General features: G+C 45.7%; 1 protein-coding gene across 8 annotated transcripts in view; it reads left to right on the forward strand.

Moving 5' to 3' along the window:
- The window catches only part of HUWE1 (HECT, UBA and WWE domain containing E3 ubiquitin protein ligase 1), a 207,744-nt gene that overhangs the window by 58,536 nt on the left and 123,073 nt on the right, over positions 1-26,135 (forward strand). For 6 of the 8 annotated variants that reach the window (XM_075873864.1, XM_075873865.1, XM_075873870.1 and 3 more), the window contains exons 25-33: positions 1,626-1,820; positions 2,609-2,851; positions 9,589-9,752; positions 13,104-13,151; positions 13,236-13,265; positions 14,783-14,905; positions 20,886-21,243; positions 21,887-22,054; positions 23,663-23,839. In XM_075873864.1, coding sequence (XP_075729979.1) covers positions 1,626-1,820; positions 2,609-2,851; positions 9,589-9,752; positions 13,104-13,151; positions 13,236-13,265; positions 14,783-14,905; positions 20,886-21,243; positions 21,887-22,054; positions 23,663-23,839 — 1,506 coding nt within the window. The remainder of the gene's footprint in view (positions 1-1,625; positions 1,821-2,608; positions 2,852-9,588; positions 9,753-13,103; positions 13,152-13,235; positions 13,266-14,782; positions 14,906-20,885; positions 21,244-21,886; positions 22,055-23,662; positions 23,840-26,135) is intronic. The other 2 variants (XM_075873868.1, XM_075873871.1) reach the window with 1 other exon arrangement.

Here is a 26,135-nt window from a genome sequence, read left to right on the forward strand (position 1 = left end):
GGGAAGCTGCAGATGTGCAATCCTCGAAAAATGTCGTTTCGTGGACGAAGTGCCGTTCATCCGCAGCTGGAGGATAAGCTAGCGCACTTTGTGCGGGGAATTCGTGCGCGCTCGCTGCCAGTGACTGTAGATACCATTCGCAAGAAAGCCGTGGAACTCGCTCGAGAAGCTGGGCGCACGAGAAAAGAGTTTCGTGCACCAAACTCTTGGGTGCGTCGATTTATGCGACTACATGATGGAGCAGATTGGCAACGCCGATGAGACCCTGTGTGGTTTGACATGCCTTCGTTGACTACGATCACGCACCGCGGCGCCAAGGATGTGAAGCTGTTGTCCACTGGCAACGAGCACTCGCGCTTCAACGTCATGCTGGCATGCACGGCAGATGGTAGATAGCTTCCGTCCTTCATCATTTTCAAACGCAAGACAATGTCGAAGGAAATGCTCCCGCCCGGTGTTGTCGTTCGCGTCAATTAGAAGGGATACATGGACGAGGCCATGATGCTCGAATGGATAAAAGTAGTGTGGAACCATCGGCCAGATGCACTGCTGCGTCTTCGCAGCATGCTGGTGTTGGATGCGTTTCGTGATCACTTAACCGACACTGTGAAACGCGCGCTTGGCGACTGGAAAACGGACCCCGCCGTGATACCAGGTGGTATGACGTCCTCCCTCCAGCCACTCGAGGTTGTGCTGAACAAGCTGTTCAAGGACCAAGTGCGGCTGGAGTTCCAAGAGTGAATGTCCGGCGACAACCCAGACACCGACGGGCCGCCTACTTGCGACTGTTTACGACTGTTTGTGGCTGAGTGCTTTCCACCTGGCGTTCCTTGCCAGATTCCATTGTGGAAATGGCTTTCAAGAAATGTTGCTTCAGCAACTTGCTGGATGGTGCGGAGGGCGACGCACTGTAGGAGGCGGCCAAGCGACAAACTCTCGTCTTCGGAAGCCAGTGGTGCTTTATCGGACGAATAGGATCCAGTTGCGATGATGGTAGAGGGGAGCTTTGACGATCGGGGTGTGGTGCGCCCAATTCAGGAATAAATGTGGTGCGGCAGTTTTGGGTTGTTTTCCTTTTTTTTCTTTTTCAGTAACCTGAACTTGGGGGGTTCACCTATATTCCCACTCGACCTATAGTCCGGTTTACACGGTAGCAAGATTTGACTTTTTGTTGAATGCAAGTGATAGCCCATGAAATGTTACTTTTTAAGATTTGCTAAACATAGCGCTATATAAGTCGGCATAAGAAGCTTTTTAAATTTGAAAAAATAGATCGGTGTGAAGGTAATGTCCTCATTTAACCTTAAAGTGGGGCTTCACAACAGTGCAAATTATTTTAGATATGTGTTTTCATGGCTTAACACCACTTTATTGCAGTGATGTCACTTAAACAGGAGAGGTACACGCAAACTAATATACATGTGAATAAGTGCTTTCACGGCTTAGCACCACTCGACTACTGTGAAACCACCTTTGCAGGGTGTCACGTTCAAGCTAATATGCACCTATTCGTTCGATTTGAAGGGAAAATAGATAGCGTATTATTCATTTGAATAATTGAAGCATTCGAGTATTCCAACAAACGTAGTGCTGTGGCGTGCCTAATGTCCTTGCACCTTGTGCAGAGCGAGATCCGTTCCATCTCGATGAGCCACTGGGGCTCTGAGCTGGGCCTGGGCGTGCTGCGAGGCCTCTCCCGGCTCTACACCTCGCTCGTATGGGAGAGCACGGTACTGCTGGCTCTGTGCAATGACTCAGCACTGCCTCCCGGCTGCCCCTTTGGCCGACACCAACTCCAGAGGCTTCAGGGCACCTTGCAGGTACGCTCAAGTCTTCGGAGGACCCGAAAGTATCCTGGCTGTAATGGTTGCATTTCGGTGGAGGCGAAATACTAGAGGCCCATGTTTGGTGTACAATGTCAGTGCATAATAAAGAGCAGCAGATTGTCGAAATTTCCGGAGCCCTCAACTACGTGTCTCTCACGCTTCTGTCTTAGTTTTGGGACGTAAAATTCCAGTTATTCTTGACGTCTTCTGAAGGACTTCACTAAGGCGGCAATGTGGGCCAGTCAAAGTAACGATCGTTGAAGCAGCTTATTAACAATGAACAAACACACAAGAAGCACTTGTGCGCTATCTTTGTGCTGTTCTAAAGATCATGCAAGAGACCTGCCTTGTGCAAGTGTGGATACTTCAAGTTTTCTTCAGTGTCAATGAATTTGGGCTTGTTTCTTGGTCTTAAAACTTCAGTTCAAGCTGTTAGTGTTCTGTGTTCACAAGAATGTTCGGCATATCCAATCAAAGCTAAGCGCATCAAATCAGTTAGTTTCAGAATATTTATGGAGCAGGCGAAAGCAGGAACTGCAGTGCTGCTGAAGAACTTAGTGTCAAAGCAGTGTATCGATATTAAGTTTGGACTGCTTGAAACTTGCTGCAGGTTGATTGCTACATGCAGGTGTAAATGTGTGCTGCTTCTTAAGGTTGGGCAATCATTCCCTTAGTGTACACCTCTTACATATGTCTCCAGGCTCTTTGCAAGTGGCAAGTACACAAGGGGTGAACTTGGGCTCGGGGATCGTTAACCGGGATTGCATGTTTACCTCTCACAGAACATGCCAGACGCAGTGGCTAGCACGTCTGCAGTGGCCCTGGACGACTCGCCGCCACAGAACGGCATGGAGGTGGATGTGGGCATAGCGGACAGCCCTGGAGGGGCAGCATCATCCACCTCTGTGGATGGTAAGGCCAACAAGACACGTTCGCAGGCAGCTGTTAAGCAAATCAAGCCCTTGCTGACGGGAGCATCGCGACTGGGACGTGCACTCGCCGAACTGTTTGGCCTTCTTGTCAAGGTAGGCCAGTTCGTTGTTGCTAGCGAACTGCTTAGTAATATTCTCAACGCAGTTAGGCTTCAGTAATTGTATCTCTAAAAGACCAACGGAATAAATGGTTAAGAGGGCAGACTGGTTAGTCTTAGGTTTTCATTTTTTAAAATTGACTTACAGTTGACGCCCATTAAACGAAACTCGGTTAAACAGAACAGCCGCATAAACGAAACTATCTAGGCACATTTAGTTGGTATCCTATATATTTAATGATAAAAACTTTCGGGTAATCGGAACATTGGTTTTAGCTTGCCTCAGTTAAATGAAACTAAAACGGGCAGAATTCATGAACGGTGGAAGTGGCCTTGGCAGTCTAGCAACCATGAAACAAATGTGAAAGCTAGCCTAGCCAAGCCAAGCCAATCCAGTGATTGCACATGTCCGCGCTCGTCGAGCAGCAATTGACGTCTCGTCGTGAGCTTGGACAGCCTTAAGGAACTTATAGCTGTAGTTCAAAATGAGGACCTGTGCTCAAGGGGTAATGAGATGGTGTGTGATCCAGAGCCCATTTCAGTGGCTGACAGTGCAGCAAGAGATGCTGTCATCTTGTTGCAGCACTACTTTGAACACGATGGTGGCACAGAGTTCCTGCCTAACCTTTCAGCAATGCGCTCCTACAGTGTGAGAAAGTGCTTGAACAAGGTCAAGCAACTTGTTATCCCCTCCTTTTTTCCAAGTCAGCAATATTAAAAACATTTTTCTTTCTAATCAACTATAGTAGTATTGCATACTTCAAAATGTTTCTGTTAAGTCGGCCACAGTTGGTGTTTTTGAAATAAAGCCATATTTCATTCATTTTGTGGGCTTTGCTTAAATGAAACTTCTCATAAATGGAACAAATTTTCTTGCCCCTTCGAGTTCCGTTTCAGAGAACTCCACTGTATTTGGTTTCTACAAGTATTTTTCTATCTCTCTGCAAATTTTCACACACCATGAGCACCTTTATGAGGATTGAAAAACATGCGCACCATGATTGTTGCTTTTTGAATAAACTGTGTGTTTTCAGTTTTCCATTTTTCTCAAGAAAGCAAATTTGACTGTTCAATTTTGAGGTTTCAATATCTCTGCAGCTAGGGCAGGTACAACAATTCTTTTGAAAACCTGTATGTGTAGAATGCAAGTATGGGAGCATAATTTAGAGCACAAGCTTCTTTAATTAATTTATAATCAAATTTGTAATGCAATTCCAACTGCTTTGGAAAATGAATAGTTCATTTTGCTGTAAAATAACCAACGAAGGCCTAAAAGCAAAAACTCTTGCATACTTTCACTCTATAGTCATTAGTTTATGTTGGCATATCTAAAACATAACTTTTAATTAAACACTTTTTTTATGGCATCCTTAAACAGTTGGGGGTGAGCTTAAGTTATCTTAGGAACAAGATCAGTTACAGGAAAACTAATTAAATACTGGAAATTGCCAGAAAAAACTGCATAACCCTGTGCAGTGTGATCAAGATCACTGAAGAAATAAACTAAAAAATGTTTAAGACCAGTCTGCCCCCTTAACAAGAGACAGGAAAAAGAAACTTGGACATACTGCTGATTTTATTGGCCATATTCACCAGCTTTGCCATGCCTCTGGATGAAGTGTTCCTTTTTAGGTGTTCTAAGTAGTACTCTAATCAACATATAGCATTGGAGCTCCTAAACAAAGTAGATTTTGCAATGTACACTAGCTTTTGCAACTTGCCTTTGATCGTGGCAATAAAAAAGAAAAAGCAGCAAACTAGTGGGAACAGGGTGGAAGTTTACGCTTGTTGTGCACTGTCAAGAGAGCATTTTTGTCTCTATAGCCACTGCATTGTCTCTGTACAGTTAATTTCATTGATATAGTAGACTTCCATTGAACGAAACTCTCTTAAGGGGGGAGGCTACCATGGAAGGGCGACTTTTTTGTTTGTTGAGATATCCTCATGAAACTTTAGGGGAGGCTAGCAATACAGCCATTTGAATAACCCCAAATTTCATGCATTCAGGATCACTGCTTCCAAAGTTACAGCCATTTCTCAGGATAGTCCACATAGCTTTCTTAGTCTCTGGTGAACTTAATAAATATGCTAGCACTGTGAAATTCACTGTGACGATTCCTGGATGGGTGCTTTACAGTAGGACAGAGCCATTTTTTTTTAAATTTTCGTATTGAAAGTTTTTAGCAGAGCACTGGATTTGGTGTTTGATTAAGATTTTATAAATTAAATTTTAATTATCACAAATTACAGATGCAATAAATTTAACGGCTCTATCAATGTGTGGGCTATTTATTATGGTACATAGTAAAACATATCTGATAGAAATCAGATGAACGGTTGCAGAGATATCACCAGACTAAACAGCCCCACTGGCCAAAAAGGTCATTCCGAGAAAGCAGCTTTGAAAGTTTCAAACACATATTTTGGTCTAAAATGACCCTGCAAAGTAGCTAGAAATTTTTTTTAGGACTCTTTTCCTTTTCCGCTTTTCCTGCTTGTGTTGCAGCCGTACCTGAGCCTTTTTCACATGGAAAGGGTCTTTCTCCGCTTCCCATTGTTGCCGACATAGCGCCGAGCTTTGGTTGCACAGCAACACGTTCGCTATCCTCTACGGCTAACAACTCCCACGTCCAAAAACGTGTTGGGAAATGCTCAGTCGACAACGCGGTCACACTGTTTGGAGTTGTAATCACTGCAGAGCGAGCGCACTGCATCAGGTGCAGTTGAGCACGAAACACCAACACCAGCCTCACTTGCAACGACAGAGCGTTGCGCGGATTCTCGATGTTGCGATAATCATCAATGCAGTCATAGTCTTGAAGAGATGAAGAAAAGCTGCTCAGCATCGATGCGACTGTTGCCCACGTGTTGGCACGCGAACGAGCCTCACCATGCTTACGAGCTTCATCGGACGCTTACTTGAGCAGAACACATGCTAAGTTCCGTACTTTGCCCTGCCCATCGTTAGCGACAGAACAACAATCAGCATCCCGTGAATACGGCGAAAGATCGTCTCGTGAAGTGAAATGTTTAAGAGCACGTGTGAGAACTGAGCGAAATGATGCCGTTGTCAGATAGAAAAAAGACGCGGCGCCTGGAGGCGCTTTATCGGCAAACGCGACACACAAGCATGCCCAGAGAACACCGGTGCTTGCAAGGCCGCGCCGAGCGAGCACCGGCGCCAGAGCAGACGGCGAGCCAGGGGAACAGATAGTCATTGCGCGCAGCAGCCAATAGGAGCTGCGCAATCGCCCACTTCCTCGAGAGGCGCATGCTTCTTCCAATCGCGGCTGTGCATTCGAGCCGCGTGAGACTTCAAAACTTTGAGAGCCCTCCAATCATGAGGGATTCCCGCCATGGCCACGCCGCTGCTGCTGCAAAGGGTGGCGAAAAAAAAGCAAGAATTCACGAGCAAAACAAGATCAAAATAGCTGCGCTGGGCTGCGTGGTTGGGAAATTGCAAACGCACGAAGTTGTGATATTTTTAGCGCTTGCTGGCCACTCCCCTGCTGCGGCGGCATGTTATACAATTTATTTGACTTCCCCCTTAAGGGGGACACGGCTTCGGTAGCGCAAGCAATGGCAAAAAAAAGTCGATTTCTAAAAAATGAAGGTTTCAGTTTCTGAAACAATTATTCTATCTGATTCCAAAATATCAACACTGAAAACCGCACAGAAGTGCTTCGAAAAATTCGTTTCACCCTGCTAAGTAGCAAAAGTTTCTGGAAATGGCGAGAAAACATCAATTTTCAAAAAATTATAGCTTCGCGAGGGTGCGTCCGGGAGCAGTCTTCTTGGGCTCATCGGAAAGAGAGTTTCTGCGTGTTCGAATTTCCTGCCCCAGCTGGCTCTTTCGTTTAAAAACAAGCACACAAAAAGCAAATATATGAAGGTCGCTTCGAGGCCCCTGATTCGCTGTGGCCGCCATGTTTCCTCAGCTCGCTCCGGCAGATCATCTGCTGCTCGTGCGTCGCGAGGACATGGTTGTCAAAAATCGCTACTTCAGGACGTGTTCACGGCTCAACAATCACTCATGATATAATTACGTTTTAGTTAGGAGCTGTAAGCGGATTCACGATCAGTTTACTAGAAGTGGGCGGGCGGTCTATGGTGCGGTGTGTCAACGGGGTGTCGTTAGGCCGAAACTGCGCTGATGGCGAGACTGCGGGCAAGAACGACGCACTAGTGCACTCGTGGCGACGTGCTTCTTCGCAAGCAACAAAGCTATAAGCGGATTCACGATCAGATTACTACGAGCGGGCGCCTGGTCTACGAGCGCGGCCTGTCAACGCGAGCGGGCGCGCTGTGTACGAACCCCGAGCACAACTCCACTGACGGCTATACGAACTCTGCGGGCAAGAGTGCGGCCTGTCAACGCGAGCGGGCGCGCTGTGTACGAACCGCGGGCACAACTCCGCTGACGGCTATACGAACTTTGCGGGCAAGAACGCCGCGCTAAAACACTTGTAGAAATGTGGTTTTTCGCAAGCAACGAAGCACATCACTTGCTAGCTCCTCGGAACCACGGATGGGCATTTTACGCATTGGCAGCAGATCTCACTGTCAAGCTCGTCAGCCCCCCCAACCCCCTATGCTGCCAAGGATTGCTCGGAACAGCGGCTAGCAGTTTCGCGCATCGGCATTCGAAAATGCGATAACAAGTGCAGTGTGCGCCAGTTTTTTGTCATCGTAGGTACACATTTCGCACATTGTCACCGAACACCGCAGGCAAGTGCATCACGCGGCTGCGCTGTCCATGCAGCCGCACACTTCTCGGTCATATAAAGGGCTGTCAATAAGCTTTTGTGATGCAATTTAGACGTGCTTAGAGCGTTGCTTGGTATCGCCGCGAGAGTCTATGAATGTTCTGAGACAATGAAAGCCTTGTAGATTAGCGTTTTCGTGACTGGCCGTATGATGATGTTTTTTACGGCTAGAGTGGCAAAAGAGCATGTATGAAGCAGGGGCATGAGTTTTTATATGCCCGACTCGCGTCACTAAATAAACTGCTAAAAAAATTCTGTGCCACCAGTTTCCTGCCCATAACTGTTATTTTGGAAAGAAGGCTTAGGCAGTCATGGTGTGAGCCATTTTTCCTATGCAATAAACTTCTCTCTATAAAAAATGTTCAGTGATTATTTGTAATCAAGAAGTACCTAATTATGCTAATGACAGCATGAACACAAAAGTCTAATCATTTCAGTGTATGGTCTTATTCAATTACAATCTATTCTGTGCTTTGTAATATCACACCGCTTCTTTAACAGAGAACTTGGTTTAAAATCCATACTTCCTCTGTAGACAAAAAAAAAAAGTTATGAAAAAAAAGTATATACATTGACAACCAAGGCACACTGGGCAGATGCCAGATGCCTGAGAAGTCAAATATCACAGGACAAACCTAAGATCACAATTTTTAGGTGTTTAAGAGACGTGAAGAGAAGATGAAACTTCAAACGCTCGAGAAGCAGATATCTTTGCAACCACTGCACCGATTTTGATTCAGTTTGTAACGCTCCTTGAACTGTGTTTCAGGGGGCTGCAATCTTAGTTTTTCATTTTACTCCCTAAACAATTTTTCGTAGGGTTTTTGTTTGTAGTGCAAGTGGGCTCATTGCAGTGTCGCTCTAGAAAATGTCAACTACAAGATTTAGTGCTGCAAAAAAATTATTTTGAAAACGCAGCCCCCTTCAGCAAACATTTGTCTGTGCTTCAGTAATTACCCACAATTTTTGTAATTCTATAATTCACCAGCCCCTCCATGAAGTTCAATAAAGAAATAACTTGTATCTCAATAAGTTTTTGTGTTATCGCCTCAAAATTTTCATGGAACCACTTTGAGGTCATTTTTTAGTGTCTGTGCCAATTTTCATCAACATCCAACAAGAAACAAAATTCATTTCGAAAGGCACATACCCCTTTATATGAAATCACTGCTTAAATGGAACAACTGCCACTCGGTATGTTTGGTTTCCTACTTGAATATTGTACCCTCATTGCTCTCTCAGTAAATGAAACTCCTCTTAAAGGACACATTTTTCCTGGTCCCTGCAGATTTCGTTTAAAAGGAGTTTACTGTATTTTGTGTTTGACAAATAACTTTGCCGCTAACTGCTTTTCTTGTTTGTTTGTCCGGAAGCATCTTTCAGTAAACATGTTTTGGTAGTGTGCCAAAAGCATAATTCAAAGTGTTGCCTCTGGTTTTGTTTATCAAATCACTTTTTCAATGATGTTGAGGTTAATCGGAAAATTAATCAGAATCTAATGAACTGTGGCCTCATCAGAATGCGCTGCTCTGTCCAACTCGTGAAGTGCTTGTGTGCCAGTAAATTATGCTGACTCATTTCTGTGATGTGACAGTAGAAAAGAATGTCCTCAGGATTTTATACTTTTAAACCGGAAATCGGACAGATACTGTATGGCGTTGTTTCAACGGTACCGATTTTTCATTTTTTTTCTCACTGCTGAGTACTGCTGGGAGGCATCCGAGCTGTTGCATTCTGCTGCCAAAACTGGTTTCTATATATAGAGATATACTTTAAGACAAACATAATGCCAGGAAATAATGTTTAATGTGAATGAGAAATGTACAGTCTAAGGGCATTCTTATTCAGGCAGATATGATGTCAGTGCTGGAATGTGTGCATTCTTGCATTTCTGACGTCTTTATTCGGGACGTTAAACCGCACATATCATCATGACGTCTTTGTTCATTTTGCCCCGGTGCGCCAGCTCTGTGTGGGTTCCCCGATGCGTCAGCGACGTGGTCAGCAGGTGCCGCCATCCCCCACGGCTCCGTCCCCTTCTGCACGGGCAGTGGCTTCGGCTCTGACCAGACTACTGGCGAACGGTCTATCCTGGGAGCCACCTCTTACCTCTCCCATGCCGAAGTTTAGGTATGCAAATGAACTCGTTTTTGACCCTGTTGGCATTGACTCAAGGGTGCGGTTGAGGCTTCAGTAATCAAAACCATATCTAAACACCCACTGTGGTGTTCTAGTGGCTATGGTACTTGACTGCTCTTCCAAAGGTTGTGGGATCGATCAACGATAGTTATAGCGCGAGAACAAAACCATGACGCAGAGACAAGAAGGACACGAGCGCTCCTTCGTGTCCTTCTTGTCTCTGTGTTGTCGTTTTGTTCTCGCGCTATAACTATCGTCATGCCATACTAACTAGCCCGAGCTGCCACACATCGGATCACCGCCACGACAGCCACATTTTCGGTAGAGGTGAGAATGCATGAAGCTGTGTACATAGATTGCGGGGCACGTTAAAGGGTCCGACAACTGACAATTTTTCTGAACCAGTTTTTTTTTTTTGGCGCGACAGAAAGCTTACCATTCGCAGTGTTCGTAGCTGCAATAGTTAATCCCAAAAGCACGTAGTCATTTTATAAGCAGTATTTTTCGATCTGAAATGCTCTAAATACGGATGAGTCCTTTCATCCAGCAACGCTGAGAATTTATAGTGATGGCAATGGCCTTTCTTGCAATTTGTGCATGTTGTCATTCTTCTGCTCTTGCAGGAGTTCCTGTAACTATGCTTAAGGGGGGGGACACGGGTCTTAGAAGGCCAAAAATCGCAAAAAAATCGACTTTTTGAAGCTGGCATTTTCGAAATCTACACCTATTTTTGCACTTGTCTGAGAAGTTTCTAGCTTCTCGCGTCATTATTTCTGGCGCAAAATCAATTTGTAACATTCCTGTGAGATGAATGTGAGCGCAAATTGACGCTAAATCGCGCTTCTTCCGCACCAAACTGTTGCCGTTACACACGAGCTATCGTGTTCATCTTGGTCTCGTGTGGAAGGGTTGTTCTTCATCTTGGTGGAGTGGTGTACGCCGCACGTCGACGAACAACAGAAAGTCAATCCATTCGCGGTGAACATGCTCGCCGCCCCCGCAATAGAGGCTATTGGCAACTGTTATACTGCTTTTAACGACGTGTTCGCAACATTGTCGTGATCTCAACACTGTCGTGAGGAGACAGCTTGCAGAGACTGTAAGAGTCCAATATATAGTGCTGGGTTATTCTGAAACTCAACTTTTTCAAGATAGCTTTGCTAACATTCTCTGTGAATTTCATTCAGATTGGTTGAACAGTATAGTATTAAACATGGTTTTGAACTTTCAAACCGCTTTTTCTCAGTTCCTCATTTTTCGGCGTTTTTAGAGCTTGTGCACAATAATTTGTGCGTTTTACATAGTCGGATTGCAATGAAACTTGGCATACTTAATGTTTAACATGTCCTGAATTCAAATAAACAACTTTCATAGGTCTCCAAAGCATATTCAGCTGGATAATTTAAGAAGCTTGTTCCTTGAGTATGGCAAAATTCAAATTCAGCATTAGAATTTTTTTCTAGGCCAGTACACAAATGTTACACAATGTTTCTTTGCTTTATTGAATTCTGCAATTCATTAGGAGCAACATTGGCTATTTTTTAGAGCTTTTTTGTGCTTACTATTGTTGCCTAAGCTTGCACAAGAATGCATTGTTTTTACAAATGCATGGTCTGCAAAAAATTAACTAAGTGAGCCATGAAAAAAATAAAAGCAGATTTGAAAAAAGGAGCTCCAACTCTATAACTGGTGAAAGTTTCATTGAGCTGTCACAAATATCTGAAGAAAAAGTTTTTCGAGGAGCATCTCCCCTTAACAGCATTATTCTCGAAGCACAGATTTTGACCACTTTCTTTTGCTTGTTCGGTAAAAGTAGACCTAGGGCAGCTAGAGCTGTAATTGTTTTTGCACGGTGTAGCTAAATGTGCACAAAAAATAATGCTAGGAGCCTATTTTTAATGGGCAGCTTCATTTTTTTATTTTAATATAAAAATTTCTGTATTTGGTTACATGCTGTGCTGTAATTTGAGAAGTACTCGTTCAATTTTCGATCAGCTTGCAGCATTGCACTCCTTAGGCTTTCTAGCATTTATTTATATGTCAATGGCTATGTAATTATAAGTGCATACATTTTTACAGTTAAAAATGTTAGAATTTTTTGTTTTCTTTATTTTCTGAAGATGGCAATTTCGTACACTCTGCATGAAAATTACTGCAGTATATCTGGAACTATTACAGATAGCAGAATATTTTATTTTGCAGCATGAAGCTATTCGTTTGGAGCACACAACACAGGAAGCAGATTTTGATTTCTCTTGATGCAAGTTTTTCAAACTAGTCTTTTGTGTGACCACACAATAGCCACATTCAGGGCTGTGAAGTTTAGTGTACTGTAAAGTAAGAAATAATGACCCATTCAAAAAAGTGCTTCTTATGTTGCATGTCTTACGCTTTCTACTGTCAATCCCTATGTTATTTATAAATGTTTGACAGGTGGTTATTTTTCTATTATGGTAAGAACAATAGAAATTGTTATCTTGATTATTTAATTAACTAATGAAGGTACAGAAAACATAGCTACATCTTTAGAATCCGGAGAACAAACTAAGTAAGCATGCCAACGTTTGTCACACTTGGTTCAAAAATAAATGGGAGAGCCCTAAGAACCATGTCCCCCCTTAACCATGTTTATTCTGAGCTTTACAACTATTTTTTGAAAATCACCAAGCCGTTACAATGAGACGACGTGGCTTTATACAGCTTCTCTGTATTGGTACTACGTTGCGTGTGCATGTCCTCATCGTTGTTGTGCCTGTGTCGTGGATGGATTGTCCCATCGTCGTTACTCTCCCGACACACAAGCCAAGCCAAGTCGCCGAAACCGTCGCTGCACATATGCGCAACCTTGCCGACTAGTAGTACACGTCATTTCTGTGCCTGTAGGACACAACAGAGACTGTAGGACCTGGCAGCTTGTCGGGTCCTAGAGGAGTCCCACAGCCTGTGGGACATGACATAGTTTTTCACATAAGAAGTGAACAGCGTGGTCCACTTGTGATCCACGAGTTGGAAGGCTGTAGGGAACATTGGGGGCACAGGGAAGGCTGGAACACCAGCTTTGCTTTGTGAACATCGATATAGTTTGCGAGATGGGTGCCGTGACCCTCATCATCTCTCTTTTCTTTATTTTTTTCTTAGCTGGTGTTTAGTGTATTTCTCCATTCCCACAGAGGCATCCAGGAGAAAAAGGTGTTAGTGACATAGTGTCACAAGAGAATCGTTACAAGTGTTCCATCTCGCAAAACATCACAAGCTCATGGTACAGTGGGCACCCATCGTTATAATCATTGCAATATTAAAGCTGATGTTTTATAAATGTGTTTTGATTCCTTCTTTTTTTAGCATCATGCTCATTGCCGCCATTTTGAAGAGGCTTACAGTCACCTTGGTGTAAGTTAGTTTTGTAATTGCATCAGCATTCTGTGAATCCCTTTGATTTATCGAACTGAAGTGCATTTTTGTATGCGACCACAGGTTAAAGGAACCCTGGATCGACCTCGAGCTGTAAGACTCGGCCCCCTCCCGCATTTTTTATTGTCTAGAAATAACGACTAGGTGCTAACCCCCGATGAGTCGGGCTGTCCCAGGTACTGCGTCAAGTTTTTGTGCGTCAACTTGTGTGCGATTGTGTTGTGTGTCTTGATGGGAACTGTGCTGTACAACTTAGCCTTCACTCTTGTGTGACTGCATCTTTTCTGCTACACGGAATACTAAACCACTGACGATTCAACGGAACAATGTTGTCGACTGATAATCCAGAGCTCACCAGAAATTAAGGCACTTAATTTTAAGAGGCGGAGTAAAAAGTGTTGTAGCAAGGGTAAGTGTACCTAATAGAAGCGGTGCTATGCGAGGGGATATTGATCAGCTGCCGTCTCGTAAATAAGATCACGTACCACTTGACGCCAAACAGGCAAGAACGAGTCGTCCACATTCGCCACAAAGGGAACAGGTGGCACTGGCTGACACTTTCACGTTTAAATGCACACATGGGCGGGGGGGGACCACCACCACCGTAGCTCAGTGGTAGAGTATCGGACGCGTTATTCGAAGGTCGCAGGTTCGGATTTCGCCGGAGGCAAGTTTCTTTTCGTCCACTTTGCTTTCTTTACATTTACGTTACAATTACTACTAGCAATATCCCCTATACTTCTCTTGGTATTATTGTCTGTTAGTCCACATTAATATCGTATCTCGCGCAGAAAACGAGCCCTTAAGTTTACACTTTCCTTTACGAAAGCCTGGTTAATCAGTTCATCCTTGAACCGTTGCCGTGGTATGACTGTGAACTGCATACAGTCAAACCATCTCTGTATGAAACACGTTTGCACTGCTAGCAGTGCCACTTTGAATACCCCAGAAGAGTGGTTCTCAAATGGGGGTCCGTGAAGCCATTTCTAAAATCCGCGAAACCCTCATTCGCCTTTTTGTTTACGTATTAAATTTTTTACCTATGCAACTCTGTTTAATTGCGACTGTGCCATGTATTGATGGATTGTCCGAAATGAAGGGGCACATTTGTTTGATGCTTTTGTTTGCAACAAAAGCCACCTGTTCCACCCTCCAGTTTTGTTAAGTTACCTACGTATCCCCCCTCCCTCTGCTCCAAGGGGTCTCCCATCACTTCCTCCAGTCAACAAGGGGTCCCCGACACATCCATGGCTGAGAACCACTGCCCTAAAACAAGGCTTGCCTAATCAGGCTAATACATTGTTTTTTTTTTAACTAGCTTTCATTTCAGACTGCATTTTCGGTCGGCTTTTGTCTACTGTCCTTGAAATGCAATTCTCAGAGAGCAAAGTTGATTTGCGCTCTTGGTTGATCACCTTGCAAAGGTGATAAAGCATTAAGTGGACGCTCCTGAAATTTGGTGTCGATCTGAATTGTCTGTCGGCGACGATCTTACTCGGCATTCTTTTAACTTCTTCTCGTCTTTCTTCTCAGTGTTAACCACAGTACTGGCAGATCGCTCGCGACACGCGGGTACAAACGGAGTGGTTGATTCATCAATAATTGCGCAGGCTCACCTTCTACATCTGCTCGGTGGGCTTCACATCGCCGATGCTGTTTGACGAACGCAAATACCCGTACCACCTGATGCTGCAGCGGTTCCTCTCGTCTGGAGGACAAGACGCCTTCTTCGAGTGAGTTCTTGCTTTTTTCTTTCCCAAATTGAGTGGCGGCTCTTAGTTTTTTTTGCAGTGCATCTGATAGTTTCAGATGTAGCATGGGCAAAGATGGCAAATGTCCATTGAAGAAGTTGCATGTCATGCATGAAACTGTAAATGCGGTATTTATAGCGTAGTGGTTTGGCTTGTCGTACACTTTTTGTCATGCCAGTGACTTAAATCGGCTGCAATCGGGTAGAACTCGACGTGCCAGCAACGCTTTTTGAATGTAGTCAGAAAATGCGTCTGGTCAAAAGCAGAGGCTCCACCGAACATGTGAGCGAAGTATTTTAATGGGGTCTGTGGAATAGAATTTACGAGTAAATTTCAGTCTGCTAGGAATCGCACGTTTTTTCTCCTGACAATGGATGTGTGTACCACTTGCACCCCCCCCCCCCCCAAAAAAAAAGTCAATTTTTAACTCTGGAACGCATAGACGTGGCCATTGGCTGATTTGAGCATTGCGAGCAACGTAGTTACCAGAGCTGCCTGCACACTGTCCAGATTGCGCTTGTGCTCTCACTAAAAGTGATGCACACATTCACAGATAATTAGTAAAGGAAATACTCGAGGTATCGATGCGTGCGATTCCAAAACCCCGCCACACTCTCCACAACCAGACGCTTGGCAAGTGAGGAACGTAAAAAAGTAATCGCGGGTGGCGATGCCACCCCGAAATTCCCGCACTCAACATCATGTCGTAAATTTGGACAGTGTTTACTGAGGCCTATGTAGCTCGTAGTACGTTTTGAGTTGTTTTGTCAAGCTAATGTTGGCAAAATTAGAAAAGTAAGCTTTGCAATTCATGACGTAAAGCATGCAGATTTCGGCGCGGAATTCAGAAATGGTACTTTGATTTTTTCATGTAGTGACAAACTTGTGATTGCAAGATTAACGACATTAAAGAGTTTTCGTAGAACAATGTATCAATGTACAGCTATTCATTGTTTCACTGTAGTGTCCCTTTAAGCATGCGACAAGGCCTGCAAGTCCGTTTGTACTTGACAAAGTTTAAATATCTTTGTGGCAGTCAATTTCCCGGGGCAATAAACGCCAATAGCGAGGTTGTTCGGCGATTACTTGTAGGGCCCTTTAAAGGGGCGGACTGGTCCTTGCGACCGAAAAGTGCCAAAAAATTTATTGTTTAAGGTTGACATATTTGGTTTCCACAAGTATTTTTCTATCTCTCTGCCAATTTTCACACACCAGGAAGTGGTAATTTCTGTGTAATGTCAATCTGACTGTCCAGATTCTTGGCACTAACAAAATGCAGAACCTGCACTAAATGGAGAACCTGCTTCGTGGCTGCTTTATAATTTGCCAGCACCTGTATTCAAAGCTCTGCTACCAATAATTATGAGTGCCTTCATGAGCGTTGCGAAACATGCACACCGTGATTGTTGTTTTTTGAAGAAACTGCGTGTTATCAGCTTTTTCCATTTTTTTTCAAAAAAGTAAATTTTTGACTGTTAAATTTTGAGGCCTCGATATCTCTGCAACTATGGCAATCAAACAATGATTCTTACTGCGATGGAAACCTGTACGTCTATAGAATGCAAGTATGCGTGCAGAATTCAGAGTGCAAGCCCTTTTAGTTAACTGCCGTATTTACTCGCGTAATCCTCGCACTCGCACAATTCTCGCACCCCCCACATCGCCCAACAAAAATACAATTTTTTTCCTCAAATTATTATCACACCCCCGAAAACTGCTGCAATAATGTCGTCTGCTTTTTCCAGCCACTGATGATGATAGCGCACGTCATCTGGCGCCATCTCTTAAGGGGGGAAGAGGCGCTTTGACATAAAGCATCTTTTTATTTAAGTTAGGACGATGAAAACTTAGGTGATTATGTAGTTACATGTGCATATATCAAATATGAACTCAATTTTTATGTACCCCTTACCATTATTTTTTTAATGAGTCATTAATTAAAATTTCATTTGGTCACTTTTTTAATGAACTGGCTACATGGATTATGCTGAATGAAATGTCATTGCATTCTATAGATATCGAAGAGTGCAAGAAGCATAATTTTATGGTTCTAGCCTTCCTACAACAAAAGTTATGAAGCTTCAAAGTTCATCATTCAACTACCGTGAACACATATTTTTCTTATTTTATCTTTTCTAAAAATTTATAGCTTCCTACAGTAACATATGGCACTTTATTGCACTCACTAGACATCCAGCTTTTCAGCAAGACAAAAATTATCAAAATCGAATGTACCAAAGCTGAGAAACGCTTGACGGAAGAACGAAAGGTGGCCAAAAAATTGAAACTGGGAAAATCGCAAAAAACAAAACTCCGTGTATTTAAGTAGTGCCACACCAATAAAAACTCTTTAATTTGCAAACAAATGCCTCAGAAGGCACCAGGAGAGTAGTCCTTATCACATTTTTGTCGTTGCCGCCGCTTTGCTTGTTGCAAGAACCTGGCCGATGCTGAACGCTTCCGCTCAGCACTCATTATTCGAAGAGAATCTTTTTCTTCTGCCCGTTTCTCACTCATGGAGTTTGGTTCCAGCTGAAGTTCTCCAAGGATACGAGCGGACGCTTCCTTCACACCGTAATTGAAGCGCATCACTGCCTCAGCAACTGCGGTCTCAACAGCTATCAGTGAAGCATGCTTGTCCTTCCGCATTAGAGACCATATAACCGAATGGAGTGCCTCGTTTGCATTTTGCATCTTTCCTCTCTGGCAGCGTTTCAGCAGCTCCATATCAGAAAGTCGCTCGTAGACTGGAAGCAGTGCATCACGGACATTTTGAGGAAAGTTGTAGTTGTGTTTTGGCAGCGGCTCTCCTTTTGCAGCAGCAGCATTCTGCTTGCACCACGACTCACTCCCACTTGGGCACAAGGTGTGGTTCAATTGTTCATCAGTTGATGTGATATGATAATATGTGGCCATGGCTGCCCGGTGCATCGCATTCACATCACCGACATTGGACTTTAACGCCCAACCATAATATCTAGACAATTTCTCTATGACATCACCTGTCAAGCGGCCTCTTCCACTTAGTGTATCCCCAGAACCTTTATGCTTTTGCACAAGGTTGCGTAGTGCGGTACCCATTCGTTTCTGGCCATGGTTTATACAGTCCTCTTTTTGGACCTGTATAAAACCATAAACTTTTGCGTCTTCCACAGCACGAAAGGATCTACTGTCCCCATCACACAGCATCACTGTGTATCGCAAGCCGTGACGGGAAATTGAACGCTCAAAGAGGGTCACTGCTGCCTCTACCTCCATATGGCCCGATTTGCACTGTGTGTTCTTTTGGCAGGTGTGCGTCGACTCCCAAGCCAAGCAATTTGGGTCCTCTTTTGGTGGTGCGCGCTGGCAGCCGGCACAAAAGTTTGAGAGGACAACATAGTCCAATACATAGCCTGTAAACAGCTCTATAACTACACCCACACCAATGTGCGACAGGTGGCCTCTGGTCATCCATATGCCATCATAACAGATGGCCACATTTCCTGGATTGTCAAAGTGCAGCTCTTGGTACAAGTTTTTCACGGTCGTGGCACAGTCAGAGAGGACCTTCTCTGCAGCTCTTGTTGCAGCAGGATTCAGTTTGTTTTTCAGATGGCTCTGGTAGCTTTTGTGATGAAGTCCCCTGTGGGAAATTCCCATAACAGAGAAGACGTCGTTGAGGGCTGCCTGGCCATTCCCTGTGCTTTGCATGGCACGAGACACCAGGAGATTCACTTCAAATGGGGGGCATTTAGCCTGACTGGGTGCCCGCCGAGAGCTCCACTCACTGCCAGTAGGTCCACAGTTGGTGCACTCTAAAGTCAGTTTCATCGCAAGTCCATAGTCACACGCACCTTTTTCAATCGAAACGGTCCCATTGCACGTCCGGCACTTAGTAGTCCTTTCAAGCAGCTTGTTTATTGCGGAGAAATCGACGATCCCGTAGGTAGCCGCCGACGGGTCAGAGTCCTCGCGCGCTGTCGCGAGCGTTCGCAGCTTGCGCTTGCTCGCGGAAGTTGCAGATAAGCTGGAGATCTTATCTTCGGTCTGCTTCTGCTGTCGCGCACGATCGACGCTCGTCAAGAACGTCGTGTCGAGCCTTGTGCCACGCTGTCTATCACTGACGTCGTCCGAGGCGGTCGCCGAGACAGGTGGAAAAATCGACATTTCGACCGATGAAGTCGCCACGCCGTCCTGCGCTGGTTGCGCTTCTGGTGCACCCGCGCCATAATCTCGCTTTGCCCTAGTCTTTTTGCGCTTCTTTCCGAATTTATGAGCAGTGCGGAACTTTTGATATGGCTTTGCCATGATCAAAGGTTCAAAACGTGTCCGAGGGCGTAGGCCTAACTCGCTCTCGGCGGCTGCGACGTACTTTGGCTAGCTCGCTTGGCACCGTGCCAGTACGCCGCCGCAACGTGCAGTTTTTGTCGAGGAAGATCAAAAACGCTTGCTCTAATTTCTTGCCAGCTTGCGCAGGTTGGGTAAACCGACGAGAACAACACAGATACGACAGAGAGGTGAACTTGCCGCTTCGAGTGTGCTGCGCCGCTGCGCGCAGCAGACAGCGCGAGAGGCGCGGCGAATCAGAAGGCGCGAGTTGGTCACGTGCGCTCACTGCGCCAATAGGCTCACGTGGTGGGACCTTTTTTCGGCGCGGATTTTCTGCACGAATTCTGAGTGGATGGAAACAAGCGCGGCGGGATATTCAAGAAAAAGCGCGGCTCGTTCGAATGACACCAAGATGGCTGCCGTACGGAACGTAGAACGGCAACTGCGCGGCGTTGAAAAAGGCCGTTTTTCACGCGTCCTTCGCTAAAAATTTAGCTCGCTGATGTCACATAAAACGCTGTCACGGCTAAAATACTGATCTGGGACGCATGAAAATTGGCGAGGTTATGCATCAGTAGCGGCAGAATCCAAAAATAACATTTTCAAAAAATCGATTTTTTTCGCGATTTTCGGTCTTAAAGACCCGCTTCCCCCCTTAAGCATCAAGCGTACTATTGCACAGAGATTCAATCCAACTCAAGCCAAGCCGAAGTGGCCAGTGCGCGTTGCGGCATGTTTTGTATGTTGCGTCAGTAACCTTGTCAAGTTATGAGGCGATACTGAAGCTGTACGGCCGCTTTCAAGTTGCAAGTGATAGATAATGCACTAAAGAACGGAAACAGGGCCGCCAGAAGGCCTTTGGTATTGATGGTAAACTTTATTTCTTAAGAAGGAAACTGCGGACAATTCTATTAAATAGCTATCAGCCCAATACTGACGTCCCACGCTTACCTTTTAAGGGCTCCTGTTGAGCGACGAACGCTACCGCTACACCCGTAACGTCTGCAAGCTTTGCGTATGGTATTCTAATTCTCGACTATTTGCTTCCACTTTTTGTGTCTCAATTAAATCTTGTCTTGTGTTGAACCTCTGCTTTTATTGTTGAGGTAAGTTTTAATGAGTACTTCTTAAAGATTTGCGGCCACTTCGTTTTCTTTTTCGCTCTGTACGTTTCCGTAGAAAGTTTTCCCCGAGTAATTCTCGCACCCCCCAACTTTTCATCGATTTTCTGGCGGAAAAAGTGCGAGGATTATGCGAGTAAATACGGTACTCATTAAAATTGTAACATACTTTCAATTGCCTCTGAAAGGGAAAAGTTCATTTTGCTGTCAAATAACAGAAGAAGGCAAAAAAAAAAAAAAACCCTAAAGCTCTTGCATTATTTCAATCTCTGGTCATTAGTCTATGTTTCCATATCTTAAACATCACTTTTAAATCAGCGCTTTTATTTCTATGGCAGCCTTGAATAATAGGGGTGAACTTAAATTGTCTCAGCAACAAGATGAGTTATGGGAAAAGTAATTACATATTTGAAATTAGCAGAAACAAAATTGCATAAGCCTGTGCAGTTTGGTCAAGATCACTGAAGAAATACACGAAAAATGTCTAGGATAAGTGTACCCCTCAAAGTAAAGTCTCTTGTAATCTTCAGGACGTTCCGTTGGGCCCTGACGTGTGGCGGCAAGGTGCCCCTGAGCGAAGGCCTGGAGAGCCCCGACCTGCCCGAAGGCACGGGCGAGTTTCTCGATGCCTGGCTCATGCTTCTCGAGAAGATGGTGAACCCCCGCATGGTGCTCGAGTCGCCCCACACGCTGCCTGCCCGGTCGGCGACCACCGGCACGGTGCCGGCCTTTAGCCCGGTGCTCTACCTGATCCACACGCATAAGCGGGCCTTCGACGCCATCATGCAGCTGTGGGATCGCAAGCCCCTGAAGGTGTACGGTGACCGCATGTCCGAGTCCATGCTGGCCATCCTCTGCCACCTGCTGCGTGGGGAAGGCCTCATCCGGGTGAGCTGTTGTACACATTTTTGATGTGGTTGTTTGGTAGTGTACCTTTCGGGCAGTTTACATTTAGGAATAGTAGATTTTCTGAGTAAATGTGTAGCAGGAATGCCAGACGTAAAAGTAGATGTGCGGTATTTACTTGGAGTAGCATTTATGAACAAGTTCCGCAAAAAAGTGATAGATATATAGATAGGTGGGTCAGGTCGGGTTGGTTCTTTGTTGAAACTACTTGAAGCATGTGAGCACTCGCCTTCTCTCGCTGGAGAAAGGGCTTATCATTAATAAAAGGAATGAAGGTGCATTCTACAGCCTGCTAGTGAACACGGCCTACAGGAAAAAGGAGGGAGGGAGGGAAAGAACGGAATAAAGAGGAAAGTTGAACCAATGCATTAATCGGGTATCTGTGGTGTAACTTTGAAGTGGTACAAGAGGTACTAAGTGCAGAGCACTGAGGACCTGGGAGGAAACGACCACGCTACACTTGAAAGAATAAATTTTAACTTAACAATGTTTTGATATAGCGAAGCGAATTGCCAATTTTTCTGTTACTTAGTGATTTAATGCATATCAAGTAGTTTGGACTAGCGCTATTAGTGATAATGGGTGATGGCATGTTGTAATGACGCATGGCCTTTTTTGTTGGCAGGATAAGCTTGCCAAGGAAAAGGAAACAGCGTCGGCTGTTGGTGCTTCAGGAGGCCCAGCTTCCTCAGCGGCGTCTGATGGTGCGCTGCTACACGGAAGTGTCCGGTCTTCCAGAGGGGCCCTGGGAGCATCGTCACACGAGGACATCAACCAAGACCACCTGCAGCAGGTGAGCAAGGGGCAGTGGTCATTAGGTAAATTGGGCAGGGAGCATAACTGGCTCTTCTCTGGCCTCTGCTGTGGATGCACCAAAAGGAGTGAGTCTACAAAGGGCAGGTTTCAATTTCACGCCAGCTTCTGCAGTCAAGCCACCAGTCACTTTAACGACTAAATTGACTACAGTAAAATTTCATTAACCCGAAATCGGTTATTTCGAAGCCCCACTTAAAGGCAAAAGAAAACTCGAAGTGAGTTATGTGTCCGACCACAACTCTTGGATGACGAGAGACATTTTCGCGCAATGGCTGCACGAGCGGGACGAGTGGCTGGGCAAGCAAGACCGCAAGATATGCTTCGTCCTGGACGACTGCTCGGCCCACCACACTGCCGTTGTGCTCAAGAACATCGTGCTGTGCTTTTTTTCGCCAAACAGCACTACGGTAGTGCAGCCCCTTGACCAAGGGGGGATCATGAACTTGGAAGTCGGGCTACCGCAAGCGAGTAATCGGCCGAATTCTCAATATCAGAATGAAGCGCGAAACCACGATCGACCTATACTTAGCAACCGAGATGTTACAGACTGCTTGGATGACTGTAACTTCAAGCATGGTCGCCAACTGCCTCCGGCATGCTTTGGAGTCAGCAGCGGCGGTTGCGGCGAAGATCTTGGTATTGTCACCAATGACGGTGACACGAACGACCAAGCCCTGGCGTCGTGGGACGCTCTTCTTGATGCCGGTGTTGCGCCCGACTGCAACACCTTTTGCAAGTACATCAGTGCCGATGCTGACGCGGTGTCCACTGAAGAATTAACCGAAGCGGAAATTGTGCGCGCGGTGACGGGAAGCTTAATGAGGACTGTGACGAGTGTGTCGATGACGGCCCGAGGGGGGAACCCGACATACCTACGTCCGCCCAAGAGTTGGATGGGGCAGACCTGCTGCGCCGCTTCTTCGGCGCTCACAAGGACGGCGAAGATGGACTTGAAATAGCGGCTGCAGCCGAAAAAGCCATCTTCCTACAGAAATCTATCAAGGCCTTTATCTCTACAAAGTGAGCCGCCAGCTGCTAAACAGAGTTCATGGGAATGAAGTAGCGATTCCTAGCTGCTTTCTTTCTAGTTTTTCTCTGGGCACCGGCAGTTTTTTCTTTGCATGACATGCTGGTGTTAGATTAAGAGGTGAGTGCCTCCTCTCTAGCTTTCTAATTGTCGGTATAAATGGTTATTGGATATAATGAACTAATGGTTATAACGAAGTAATTACGACTCCCCTTCAACTTTGTTATAACAAGATTTTACTGTATTTATGCATTGACTCCTATGAACTGCTGACGGGGAACCAAGAATTTTTCGTTGAAGCGGCCGGTGTTCGTTTTACTGAAATTCAACAGTATTTTGAAAATTGACTGTAGGATTTAGCAATTAATGTAGGTTCTTCTTTTCATGGCTTTTTAGTTCAATCTCATATGTACGGTATGTTTGCATGATTTGTGTGCATGCGGCCTCTGTGCTGAATGGTAGCAGAAAAAGCTTGTCAGGCCACAACCGTAATCTTCTGCTTCCTTTCGCGTGGAAAGAGGAAAAATTACATTTATTCACTCGGTCATTCTTGCACAGCTGATGGACATGGGCTTCTGCCGAGAGCTGGCCGCGGAGGCCCTCGCGCACTCTGCCTCCCTCGAGCAGGCCACGGACTACCTGCTCAGCCACCCAGCAGCCTTGGCACCGAGCGGGTCCGGAGCCCACCTTGGCGTGGCCGGATCACCTCTGGTCACATCTGGACGGCCATTGGCAGTAAGTGTCATGAAAGCGACGCGTTGGAAGTTATTTTCCTGTGAACCCTTTGGGTGTGCTCATGTGATCCATTGATTCGTAGATGGTCAATTCGCACAACAGCAGGAATGTGAGTGTTCTGACTGTTGATGGTGAGTGTTCTGACTGTGTGATGGTGTACATGTGCCGTACACGCGCGCTGTCAGAGACGAGAGGGAGAGAACCCGAGCCAAAGCCAGTTCCAACTGTGGGCGATGCTGCGCACATGTTTTCAATGAGAAACCACATGTCCTAAGCTGCCGGAAAAAAAAAAATGCCGTATATACTCGCACAATGAATGCACTCGCATAATAAATGAACCCCCCCTCATTAGTCCGCTGTAGTCCCGCTAACTAACACGTGGCACCTCCTTGCCCATTAGAGAGAGAGAGAGATAGACTTTATTAATTTCCGGCAGATTGCTGTGATGGGCTCCCACCTAGGGGCCAACGGAGAGACCGTGTCTCCCGGCAGCTTCCTTGGCCTACTGGATCGCCCAAAGTTGTTTGTCCAGGCCCGAACTGAGCAGCGCAGTCCGCCAACGCGCCCGAAGGTCTTCATTGGAGGCCGCGACCCCAGAATTTCTGAATAATGCTGGACATTCCCATAGTATATGGTCGAGAGTGGCTCTGGTGGTACAGTACTGGCATAGATTAGAACTATAGACGTCAGGATATATGTGGTGCATGATGACAGGGTTCATGTATGTGCGTGTTTGTAGCTGTCGCCACTGAACGGACTGGGCCCGATTTAGCTTGGAGTGAGGCGGAGGGTACTCCCGCCTTTGCAGTCGATAGTGTTGAATTATGTCATTAAATTTAGTGAGCCGATCGTTCCATTCCCACACCGGCGCAGAAAGGTCCGTTTGGGTGGCCGCTTCGTCTGACGTGACTCGGAACGTAAGACCTCGAGCCACGTTGTGCGCCACTTCATTCGGATTGGCCTCCGCGTTACCTAGTGGTGTGTGGGCAGGGAACCACAAGATGTGTACGTATTTGTCCGCCTCGTGAATTTTGCCTGTATTAAGAATCCGCAATGCCTCGGGGGAGATTCTGCCGCTGGCGTAGTTTCTAACGGCTGTCTGCGAGTCGCTGATTACGCATGAGGCGTTAGTGTGGGCTATGGCCATCGCGATAGCCACTTCCTCTGCTGTTTCTACGTTCCGTGTTATGATTGACGCGCTGCTTTTGCATTGTTGTGTGTGGTCTACGACAGCAGCCACGAAGTGGTGACGCTCCTGATAGCGTGCTGCGTCGACAAAAACTGCCTCATGGTTGCGCCCAAACATCTTTGACATGGTCCTGGCTCTACTGACACGTCTGCCCTTGTTGTGTTCAGGGTGCATGTTTCTTGGTATGGGTGGTACTGTTAGCTTAGCACGGATAGTGCGTGGTATGTCGTGTTTGTCTCCGTGTTGAGTGTGGTAAGTAATACCGAGATTACATAGAATCTGGCGGCCTGGCTTAGTCTTGGCTAAACGCTCGAATTGGGAGATTTGTTGCGCCTCAATAAGTTCCTCAAGGGTATTGTGTAAACCAAGTTGAAGGAGTAGTTCGGTGCTGGTGTTTTGAGGCAAACCTAGCGCTTGTTTGTAAATTTTCCTAATTAGGCAATTGAGTTTTGACTTTTCCGCGGTGAACCATCGGTGGTACGCCGCTGTATAGGTGATGTGAGTTAGAACAAACGCTTGGATCAAACGGATGATGCTGGCCTCTTTCATGCCTTTGTGTTTATTGGTAATGCGCCTAATGAGGCGCATCGTGTTAGACACTCTGGCTTCAATGTTGCGAACTGTCTCTCCGTTGGTACCCTTACTTTCTATGATCAAACCTAGCACTCTGATTTTGTCCACGGTTGGTATGGCGTGACCATCGCTTGTAGTGAGTTTTATATCAGCGTGTGCCTGCGCTTGGGGATGTTGTTTGGGTGGCCGACCTCTAAGTGTAGGGCGATATAGCAGTAGCTGAGATTTCTCCGCCGAGCAGGATAGTCCAGTTCCTTGTAAATACCGTTCGACTGTGTCAATCCCCTCCTGTAATCTCTGTTCAATGGAACCGTCACTGCCGTCGCACACCCAGAGGGTGATGTCGTCGGCGTAAATGGTGTGATGAAGTCCTTGGATGGTTTGAAGTTTTGAAGGAAGACCAATGAGGGTGAGGTTAAACAACATGGGAGATATCACGGAACCCTGCGGGGTGCCCGCACTTCCTATGGTTATTTCGGACGACTTGAGTGCTCCCACAGTGATCGTGGCCGTTCTGCCCGTCAGAAATGCCCT

This window comes from Rhipicephalus microplus, chromosome 9 (assembly GCF_043290135.1).
Source record: "Rhipicephalus microplus isolate Deutch F79 chromosome 9, USDA_Rmic, whole genome shotgun sequence".
Lineage (NCBI taxonomy): Eukaryota > Metazoa > Arthropoda > Arachnida > Ixodida > Ixodidae > Rhipicephalus > Rhipicephalus microplus.